General features: G+C 32.9%; 1 protein-coding gene across 1 annotated transcript; it reads left to right on the plus strand.

The window, feature by feature from the left end:
- The first annotated feature begins 5,640 nt into the window (after positions 1 to 5,640).
- On the plus strand, positions 5,641 to 8,945 carry LOC112527210 (probable splicing factor 3A subunit 1). Its single transcript, XM_025137685.1, has 3 exons — positions 5,641 to 5,735; positions 6,158 to 8,381; positions 8,499 to 8,945. Exons 2-3 carry the CDS (start codon positions 6,225 to 6,227, stop codon positions 8,766 to 8,768), a joined length of 2,427 nt encoding a protein of 808 aa, XP_024993453.1. The 5' UTR covers positions 5,641 to 5,735; positions 6,158 to 6,224; the 3' UTR covers positions 8,769 to 8,945.
- Positions 8,946 to 12,211: the final 3,266 nt, after the last annotated feature.

Here is a 12,211-nt window from a genome sequence, read left to right on the forward strand (position 1 = left end):
CTTTGCTACAGATCTAATCATATTCGATTTAGAAAATTAAAACAAATCTTGATAAAATCTGTAGCTAATACGAGACAAATATATTTAGATTTGTCATGGCTTAGCTGCAGATCTAATTATATTCGATAATAAAAAATCAAAATAAATCATGATAAAATCTGTAGCTAATCTGAGACAATATATCTAGATTTGACACGGCTTTGCTGCTAACTTAGTTATATTCTACATTTTGAAAAATCAAAACAAATCTTGATAAAATCAATAGCTAATCCGAGACAAATATATACAGATTTCTACAGCTTTACTACAGACTTAGTTATATACTGCATTTAGAAACCAAAACAAATATTGATAAAATTTGTAGCTAATCTGAGGAAATATATAGTTCATTAAGAGTCACTTAAGCTCATAAAAGGTCGCATACAATTCATTAAGAGTCACTAAAGCCCAATAAGGTCCAATAAAGTTCATTTAAGAGTAGTTAGTGTGTTACAACCCATCAAGGTTCAATACAGTTCTTTATCATACATGACAACCAATCAAGGTTGAATACAAATTATTAATAGCCACTGAAATTTATGTAGTCCCAATACAATTCATTAACAACTATTAAGTCCAATACGACCTATCAAAGCCCAATTAAGTTCATTAAGAATCATTGAAGTCCATGAAATCTATTATAGTTCATTAAGATTCATCGAGTCCTATGACCCATCAAAACCCGTTATAAACCTAATCAAGTTCTGTAAGAGTCATATTATGCCTATAAAAAGACCAATGTTGTTCATTAAGAGCCACTAAACCCCCTTAAAGTCCAATACATTTCATTAACAACCAGTAACTCCATTACAATCGATCACATACCAAGCAACCATGACCTAGTACATACCTTGTTGCAAATATCTCCCTTAATTTATAAATCTTTAATATTAATTATCATCGACATAAATTATTGATTGATGTTATGGGTTTGTCTCTCTCTATTTTTCTTAATAAAATGTTAAACGATATATATATATATATATATATATATATATATATATATATATATGTATATATGTATGAAAAGACCTTCGTCAAACAATTTGTAAAATATAAAGGCACAAATCAATAAGTAACAAGTAATATATATAATTATTCTTTGTTTCATATGTTACAGCATGAAAGTGAATAATATTTAATATGGTGGAGTCGTGCAAGTAGGTACTGTACTTGGTATTTAGCTGAATCATTAAGAATCAAAAACCGACCACAATCCTCATCCCATGAACATGTTCCTCCTACTCCAAGTAAAAAACAAACATTTAGGAATATATGGGTTGTTTCAATTTCATCTTGATCTTCTCTTCTCTTTACCAATTAAATATACTTCTATCTTTTCTAATATTTTATTTACATAGAAATATCGATTTGTTATTCAAAAGAATAAATCGTATAAAAATATAATGTACTTTTATTTGATTCTTATTTTTGCTGACGTACTTTCACAACTTCAATTTTGGTATTTAAGATGTAAAATTTTAAATGTTTAAGTACTTGGGTACCAGTTGAAGTATAATTAACCGGTTACTATATATGCTGATGTGGTGAGTATATGGTATCCAACTCAGTATTACTTGTTATTCAACCCAATTTTATCTCATCACTCGTCACATCAACATGGTAACCCGTGTATTTAAATATTTAAAATTTTACATTTTAGGTACTAAATTAAAATAAAAGTTTTAAAAGTACGTTACCTAAAATAAAAATACAATTAAAATACATTATTTTTTCATATAATTTATCATATTCAAAATGTTTAAACAGCTCATAATGAAATATAAACTTCTATAAATTGTAGTAAGAGTTACTAATTTTCAGTAAATAATGATTAGATGGTAAAAACTTTATCCTTTGTTAATGTATTTTTTTTTATAATAACTTAGTTGGTAAAAAAATGAAGCAACTTTACTTAAGTAAATGAAAAAGTTATAAAACAATGAGGTTTATAATTTTCAGCCATAAGGATCTAGTAGAGTGAGATGATTGTACTTAAGAATAAGGTTCTAAATAATCTGATGCATGGCGTAATGGTAAGGTCAAACCTTGAGTCGAGGTCACGATGTTTTTCAAGACGTGCTTTAAGGCGGCATATACACAAACACTTTTGTGTGTGTGTGTGTGTGTGTTAATTAGTGTTTTGAATAATATATAGAACAAATTAAATTCATATAGAGTGACAAAACTAAAAAAGAAAGAAGAACAATTGATACCAAATATATAGAACTTATAAAAATGATATCAAAATTGCAAGATCGAGATTAAATCTCTTGAATTTTAACTCACTACTTTCTTTAAATTTCAAAGAATTTGCATTCGACTCTTCATTTATGGGAACGGGAATAAGTATTTACTAAGTTAGGGTTTTAGCTTTAAAGTTTATTTTTTCTTTTTGTATTTAAGTCTTACTTCGGGTACATAATTAACATTTATCTCTCAAGTCATATATTAAAAAACATCACACCTTATAAAATAATGCATCATAACGTGTTTGTAACGTGTCATAACACGTTCGCTACTAGAAAACTAGGTATTTCTGGCGGAAAAGTCCGTCGGAAAATTATCGGCGTATTTCCGGCAGACAACTAAAAAGTCAACTTTCGTTGACCTTCGCCGTAAATATATTTCGACACTATTTTCGGCGGATTTTACAAATTAAATTTTATGAAATTATTAACTCTAATTACAATAAGTTATCAGCGGATTTCTGGTGGATTTTTGATTAATTTTTCAATATTAACGTCCGCTGTTATTGCATCGGAAAATAATTAAAAATTAAAATTTATTATTTTTAAATTTCTAACGGATTACCGGCAGCCACCGGTATTAAAATAATAAATTATTCAAGAGTTAAAAAAATATTGGTTTCCAGCGGATTTTCGACGGATTATTTTCGGCGGACTATATATATATATATTCATTTTTCATACTTTTGGTTTTTTATATATGAAAAATATTGCAAATATTCGTGGATAATAATTCTTTTATCGAGTCCAGCACACAACTTACATGTATGCAATACATACTTATATACAAACATATTATCCAAGGTCATTGTTATTATTGGACTTTAAAGATTATTAAAAAAGTCTTATTTGGGTTTAACAGGTCTTAGTTAATCCCAATACACAGCACATCCTCATATACAATACATGTCTTCTCACAAACACGTTATACGCTTTATATTGAATTTTTGAAGAATCTATTGGGCTTTAATGTATCTATTGGGTTTTATTTAATCGTATTAGGCTTTAATAGTTCTATTGAGATTTAATGGATATATTAGGCTTTATTTGATCGTATTGGACTTTAATTGATCTATTAGGCTTTAATTAGTCGTATTAGACGTTAATGGATGTTAGTTGAGCTTTATCAGTTTTATTGGGATTTAATGAATATATTGGGCTTTATTTGATCGTATTGGACTTAATTGATCTATTGGGCTTTAATGTATATTATTTGGGAGTTGATACAAAGTTGTGGGAGGTTGGGGGAAGAAAGAAAGATCGTCTATTTGGGTTTGCGTACAACCATGATCCCAATTGAGTCTTCACTAGGAACTACACACAGGGTGGTCCATCGTCTTTAGAGAGTCGGGTGTGTGCCTCTTTTTCTTTGATGATGTTTATCGATTTAGTTTATAATACATATTAAATATTATAACGTTTTCTTTATTTTATAAGAAATTGAAGCCTTAAGAACCGAATTTAGAGATTTAAAGGAAGAATATCAGCGTTTTAGGATGGAGGAGGAGCTTCGATGGGCAGAGGAGCAGTGACGGCAGGCGGAGGTGGAGAGACAGCAGGCGAAGGAGAAGGAGCGTTGACAGGGGTTAGATGAGAGACTGAATAAACAACTCGAAGATATGGCTGTTTTGGTTAGACAACTCAGTCAATCTTAACATTTCCCGTCACCACCGTGTTGAATATCCGTGTGTTTGGAACAATTTAGTTTTAACAATTGTGTGCTACTTTAAATTGGTCGGGATAATTGTATTGGACATTCTTTATTTTTTTAGTTTAATGTATGATATTTAGCGGCATTTAATTTTAGTTTTTTTTTAATATTTATAGATTTTAAATATTTACTGGAAAATTATTTAAAAAAAATTCCGGCTGATTTAAAATTTAAAATAAATTTCCAGCGAATTTTAAAAAATAAAAATAATTATTTAAAAAATTAAATTAAATTTCTAACGGATTATATTACCGGCAGATACAATATCGAAACAAGATCTTCAATGAGTTCTTCATAATCAACGTTATCCAAAAAGATTGTGATCAAGACAAGTATGTTAAGTTTATCTTGTATCATTGTGGAGTGTAAATAGGATTTCAACAGTTTCAACTTTGAAAAACTTCTTTCTACAGATACAACAATTACAAGAATAGTCAACAAAACTCTATAAGTTAAATTTATATACATTTATCAAATAAATGTCTTTGTTTTCTGTAAAAAATTGAATTTACATTTTGTTTTTCAAAGAAGAAAAGTTTCTTCTAAAATCATACATAACATATTCCTCCTCCATCCTTTATTTCATCCATCGATTCCTTTCTTAGGTTTAAACAAAAATAAGAGGATGGTAAGACCTTTTTATACCAAGGGTGGTAATGGGTCAAATTAGGTTTGGTTCGAGTTTAACCCATTTATCAAACAAGTTGAAAATCCCAATCCAAATTATTTAAATAAATGGGTTGAGATATTTTAACCCAACCTTACATATTATCTAAATTGGTTGACATGTTTATGACTTTCTCAATCTGATTAAATAAATGGGTCGAACTTGGGTTAACTGATTTAATTTTAAATTTTAAATAAAATAAAAAAAATTAAACTATTTAATTTTATGAATAAAACACAACCACAACCACAAATATAAATAAATTGTACAAAGTTTGAATAAAACATAACAACAATAAATACATTGTTCAAAATATATTGGAAACCTTTAATTAATAAGTAACTCGACTTCCACTTTCACCAACTCCAATTTCACTCTCGGTATTATTTTCCTCTTGATTCTCTATCTTCTCTGTCATGATTGCTCCACATAATGCGTCGAGATGTGATGTCATTGGTGCTACAAAAATAAATTAATTAATTAACTTAGTTATAGCAAATACATGGTTTTATACAATAATACGAAGTATACAAATAAGAAGTTAGAACAAAACTTCTCTATATGCCCAATCTCTTAGATCAAAAAGGAAATAAAATAAAGAAAACAATCAAAATCTGTTTGTTCGACAAGAGACTGGAACAATAAGAAGAAATAATTTAACAACGAGAAAACTTACTAGTTATTATTGACAATAATTTAGTATAATATCTATTATATTGATTAATTAATATTTTTTTAAATGTGAGGAAAATGACAAAATACTAAAATACCCTCTGGTTTTTAACCGTCGTTCGGAGAAAGGATCAAATATGAACGTTTTTTACAAATTACGATGACCATCGTCTCTTTTCAAAATTAAGTGGATGTAAACCGTTATAACTAACAAACCGTAGGGACCAAGATTGTAGTTTACTCATTTAATTAAAATTTCATTCCTGAAAAATTATCGCCGCTCTCCAAATACGGTTTCTCTCGATTTCTTCTGCTCTGGATCTGCACGGCAACCAACGGTGGTAATTTTTGCAACGATCACCATCTCTCATCTCGATCTGCAAGGCGACGAAAAGAGGTAGGTTTTCCTTTTATTATATCTTTGAATTTCTGCTGATTTCTGGGTTTACTCATATATTAGGGCTATTTGTATATTTTCTGTGAAACTTGGGTGATTTCTCTTGGTAGTGCTGATAATTTGACCCTTTTGCTGTTGATTTAGGAAAAAAAATCTCTAATCTAATTGTATAGGTTACATTTTGTTGTAGACTTCAGGCAGCAAAATATACTGTGGTTTCTTGACAAGCCTGCTATGTGTTTCATCTTTAATCTATTTATACCAAATAAAAGAACGTTATGATGTCTAGACTATGTTCTTGTTACATTTTCAATACTGTTCTTTAAACTTTTTATACCAACCTGCTTGTTTCTTCTGTAAATATATCCATATGATGTATGCTGGAAGCGTTGTCAGCTATGTACTGTATTTTTTCCTTGCAGGGTAAGTTCTAGAATATGGTAGACTATTTTTGAAACTAGATTGTGAGGAGTGACTCCTGAGAGAGAAATGTTGGGATCATTGCCAATATTGCCCCTCCCAGCACCACCCACCGATGGGGATCTGGGTCCTCTGCCTCAATCTCAAGTACAGAATGACCCCAAGGATGAGCATATGCAGGAGGCTGAGAATGATCAGAATAAGTCAAATTCCACCCCGGCTTCAATTGCCACACACACCAGAACAATTGGTATCATACACCCTCCCCCTGACATCAGGACGATAGTGGACAAAACTGCAAGTTTTGTGGCAAAGAATGGACCCGAGTTTGAGAAAAGGATCATTGTTAGCAATGCCGGAAATCCCAAGTTCAATTTTTTGAATGCTTCAGATCCCTATCATGCCTATTACCAGCATCGACTGTCTGAGTTCCGTACTCAGAATCAAACCCCATCTCTTTTACCTCAGCAATCTGATGCACCTGCTCCTGAGTCAACCCCTTCTGCTGCTCCTGCAGATGGCAATAATGCAACTGAGAAGACTGATCCCTCAGCAAAGTTTAGACCCATTCGGAAAGTTCTGGATCCCCCAGAGGCTGAGCAGTTCACAATTCGGCTTCCAGAGGGTATTACAGGGGAGGAGTTGGACATTATTAAACTTACCGCACAGTTTGTGGCACGGAATGGCAAGTCCTTTTTAACTGGATTAACTAGTAGAGAGAATAACAATCCTCAATTTCACTTTTTGAAGCCCACCCACAGTATGTTTATGTTCTTCACATCACTCGCGGATGCCTACTCTAAAGTCTTGATGCCACCTAAAGGGTTGACAGATAAGCTGAAAAAAAGCGTTACTGATATGACCACTGTACTTGAACGGTGTTTGCACAGACTCGAGTGGGAGCGTTCCCAGGAGCAGGCAAGGCAAAAAGCCGAGGATGAGATAGAACAGGAAAGACTACTCATGTCTATGATTGATTGGCATGATTTCGTTGTTGTTGAGACCATAGATTTTGCAGATGATGAAGATGAGGATTTACCTCCTCCAATGACTCTAGAGGAGGTTATTAGGAGGAGCAAGATGTCAGCTGTGGAGGAGGAAGAGATTGTTGAACCTGGGAAAGAAGTGGAAATGGAAATGGATGAAGAAGAGGTACAACTTGTTCAAGAAGGTATGCGGGCGGCAAGTCTTGATGAAAACAGTGATGATACAAAGGATGTGAGGGTGATTCCGGAGGAAAACGAACCTCCAATGAGGATTGTGAAGAACTGGAAGAGGCCTGAGGATAGGCTTCCGGCAGAGAGAAACCCGACTAAATATGTTGTTTCGCCAATCACGGGTGAACTTATTCCGGTCAACGAGATGTCTGAGCATATGCGTATTTCTCTTATTGATCCCAAGTACAAAGAACAAAAGGAGAGAATGTTTGCAAAGATTAGGGAGACTACGCTTGCCCAGGATGACGAAATCTCCAGAAATATTGTTGGCCTTGCACGGACCCGTCCTGATATATTTGGGACCACAGAGGAAGAGGTTTCGAATGCAGTTAAGGCGGAAATCGAAAAGAAGAACGATGAGCAGCCAAAACAGGTTATTTGGGATGGACACACTGGTAGTATTGGCCGCACTGCAACTCAAGCTATGTCCCAGAATGCAGAGGATCAAATTGACGGTGTAAATGATGGAAGGAATCTTCCTGGTCCTGCAGCTCCTCCTCCTAGACCTGGTGTTCCATCAGTTCGGCCACTTCCTCCACCACCTGGGCTTGCCTTGAATCTTCCTCGTGTGCCGCCTAATGCCGCCCAATACTCGACTGTAACCAGTGGTGGTCTGCCACCTCCGTCTAGGCCGCCATCAATGGTTACACCACTACGTCCGCCACCACCCCCGATGCAAATAAATTATGGACAACAAGCTTACATGATGAATCGGCCACCACCACCGCCAATGCAGCAGTCTATGTCCGTCAACCCACCTAGTATTCCGGTGCCGCCACCACCAGGATCTCAGTTCACGCCGCTTGCACCCCGTCCTTTTGCTCCCCTTTCCATGCCCCAGCATGGCATGCCGATGGTTCCTCCACCACCTATGCCTCAAGGAATGCCGCCACCACCACCACCACCAGAGGAAGCTCCTCCTCCGCTTCCTGAAGAACCTGAGCCAAAGAAGCAAAGACTAGATGATTCTTTGCTTATCCCCGAGGAGCAGTTCATGGCTCAACATCCGGTATGCTTTGTAAAGCTCATGTTTTTAAGATTTGTGTATTCTTTCTTTTGCTAGTAGATTGCTATTATAAGTAGTTGGTTTTATTAATTGAAAGTTATGTTGGGTGGCTTATTACAGGGACCCGTTCGTATTAGTGTATCGGTGCCAAATGTTGATGAAGGAAATCTGAAAGGGCAAGTATTGGAGATCAGTGTTCAGTCGTTGTCTGAGACGGTTGGCAGTTTAAAGGAGAAGATTGCTGGAGAGATTCAGCTGCCTGCAAACAAACAGAAACTGAGTGGGAAGGCTGGGTTTCTCAAGGACAACTTATCTCTTGCATATTATAATGTTGGTGGAGGCGAAATGCTTTCTTTGTCTTTGAGAGAACGTGGCGGTAGGAAGAGGTAAGCGGTAACTCCGATCTCTCAACATTCATTCATGTATTACCAAAATATATAGAAGATTGCATTGCTGTTTCAAATTCAATAGATTGTTAACATCGTGGTAAGGATGATATAGACAATCGGGATGTAGCTGTACATTGGTTTTGCTTCTGCTACTTATATCTAATTTTGCCTTTATTTTTTATTTATTTTTTGTTTTTATGGAACCAACATTGTTTATATAGATGATCCTCCTATCTTTTCCGGTGAACACCAACCCCTCGACCATGCTTTCCGGCAAACACTAACCTCTCTATGCCCCTGTTTTTTTGGCGAACATCAATCTCCCGCGTATGTTTTCTAGCAAACACTATACTACTAGTGAGCACATGTACAGATCTGGCAAACACTCCACATATTTGTCAACCATTCTCCCGTCACCACACATCCGACTACTACACATTCCATCTCCATCTACCCCCTCAACCTTGTTTGTGCATTAAATCCAGATCTCGAAATCACCATGAAAGAACACCGACGTCTGATTTCGACCTCATACTCAGATTCTTCTACTCACCATTCAAACCACATCCATTTGAGCAATGACAGTGTGCACATTGCCATCCCACGACCATTTTCCAGAGTGCACACGCTATGCATAATGTGTGGTGCGCTTGTGCTTACATTGTGTTGTACAAAACTTGGTTCATGGTAGTGTTCCATAAGACTATACTAAAACGGCAATCATCTCATTAATTAATAAAATTAATTAATTCCATAATTATATATATTTAAGTTTAATCATTTGAGAACTTAAAAATATGTAAGATCCATGAGATGGTTAAATAGATGATTATCGTTATTTATTTAATAAAAATAATAATTCATTTTTAGGGAATTTCCGGACTTATCTCTCTCTCTCTCTCATCTTTCTCTCTTCTATCAATGTATTAACATACACATCGTGTACACAATGTAAACAAACTTAATAAATTTTTTAGTAGGGTGTTCACAAGGTTCATATTATGTTTATAAGTGGTATGTTTAGATTTAACTTTATTTTTTTAATTTGTGTTCACAATATGTTTTGCGGTTATACCAAATCTATGTAAATTTATAGTGTGTTTACAAAATATAATAGTATTTCTAAGAAAGTTTTCACAATGTTTCACCATTCATTTCTAGTATGTGTCTATGTGTATGTTATGGAGTGATGACAGGGAAGAGGGAAGACATGAGATATAAGAGAGAAAAAATAGGTGAAAGGAGAGAGAAAGAGAATTTTTTAATTTATATTAGATTTTTATAAATTTTAGATTTTTTTAATTAAATTTTTTTAATTTAAATTGTATCTTACATATCTCGTAAATTAGCAAGTTCTAGTATGTTATAATGGGAGGATAGGGGAGAAAGAATATGGGAGATATGAGAGAAAGATTAGGTGGGAGGAGAGTCAAAGAGAAGTTTTTAATTTATATTAGATTTTTTTTAAGTAATTTTTTATAATTTAAAATGGATCTCACCAATCTCGCAAGGAGCTGGTTTAAATGTTAACCAAGTTTATTGTGTTAACTTTGTTAATCAATCTTGACCATTGATTTTTAAAATAAACGGTTGTGATTCATCATATTAAAATTTTAATTTTTTAAATTTACAAATTTCATAAACATATGTGAACTAAGTGGAAAGGGTATTTACGTAATTTTCTTTTTATGTAACTCCCATATCATTAATTGGGAGTTACAAAATAAAAAAAAAATCTCATGATTTTTGTTAATGTAAGAACCATATGAACAGACACACACACACACATACACATATATATATATACATATATATATATATATATATATATATATATGAACAATTGTGTCAAATACTAACAAAGGGGAGCGATCAAATGCAAACCACTCAATTTGTACAAACCGTGCAAACCGCATTCAACCAATCATAATTTTTCATTTTGTTCATTTTTTTTGTAATTATGAGAGGTTGATTAATCATTTTTATTGTGGATGGTGTTAATCATAGATATTATCATCTTCATTATTTTAATTTTAGAGAAATACATGAAACAGTTTCATTAATGTTAGAGAAATACATGAAACAGTTTCATTAATGTTAGAGAAATACATGAAACAGTTTCATTAATGTTAGAGAAATACATGAAACAGTTTCATTAAGTATTATATGAAACAATTTCACAACCATATAAGAAACAACTTCATCAAAAAAAGTATTATATGAAACAATTTCACAAGATTAAACAATTTCATGAAAAAATTTCATAAGATTAAACAATGAAATCGACAGATGAAGGTGGTTTGCACGGTTTACACAAATGAGGGCGGTTTTCATATGATCACTCCTCTACTAACAAATATTGACATATATATGAACTTGGACTGCATAGCATTTATGAACACAATATGAACATAATAAGAATAGTTGTTACACGAATGGAAATAAATAAATAAATAAAACATGTATGAACACAATATGACAGCTTGTGAACAATAGTTCCTTCATTATAAACATATTTGGGAGCGAGCCAATATTGAGATATGCAGCTACTATACATATAAACACAATATGAACACTTGTGAACAATAGTTCCTTCATTATGGACACATTCAGAAGCGAGTCAATGTTGAGATATGCAACTAGTGTACATATGAACACAATATGAACAATTTATTAACAATAGTTCATTCATTAATGAACACATTCAAGAGCGAGCCAATGTTGAGATATGCAGCTAGTGTACATATGAACACAATATGAACACTTGTAAACAATAGTTCATTCATTATGAACACTTGTGAATAATAGTTCATTCATTATGAACACTTGTGAATAATAGTTCATTCATTATGAACAATGGATTTATTCATAATAGCTTGAACGATACCGAAAATTTTACTACCGGATCTCCTCTACCAATCACAAATTTAAAAATATTATAGTTAGAAAAATCGATATTATAAAAAAAAATCAAGATCAATAATAAATTAACAAAAATCATGGGATTTTTTGATTTTGTAACTCCCAATTAATGATATGGGAGTTACATAAAAAGAAAATTACATATTTACCTTTGTCATTAAATATAAGATGAATATGAACCTGTATATAAGATAGATTGTCATTGGTTGAAAATGGTTAACACAATAAACTTGGTTAATATCTGAACAGACTTTAAATTTATAATACTCATGCTTATGTATATAATAATAATATATGTGGATGCGAATATACATATATATATATATACTTAAAAACATAGGGGAGCGATCAAATGCAAACCACTCAATTTGTACAAACCGTGCAAACCGCATTCAACCAATCATAATTTTTTCATTTAGTTCATTTTTTTGTAATTATGAGAGGTTGATTAATCATTTTTATTGTGGATGGTGTTAATCATAGATATTATCATCTTCATTATTTTAATTTTAGAGAAATACA

The sequence above is a fragment of the Cynara cardunculus genome (assembly GCF_001531365.2).
Source record: "Cynara cardunculus var. scolymus isolate 2C chromosome LG 15, CcrdV1, whole genome shotgun sequence".
NCBI classification, from domain to species: domain Eukaryota; kingdom Viridiplantae; phylum Streptophyta; class Magnoliopsida; order Asterales; family Asteraceae; genus Cynara; species Cynara cardunculus.

Excerpts from the sequence above, each read along its gene's own strand:
- LOC112527210 (XM_025137685.1), top strand. The coding sequence starts at position 6,225 with ATGTTGGGATCATTGCCAATATTGCCCCTCCCAGCACCACCCACCGAT. Across the intron at positions 8,382-8,498 it reads AGTTCATGGCTCAACATCCG|GGACCCGTTCGTATTAGTGT; the intron begins GTATGCTTTGTA and ends GGCTTATTACAG.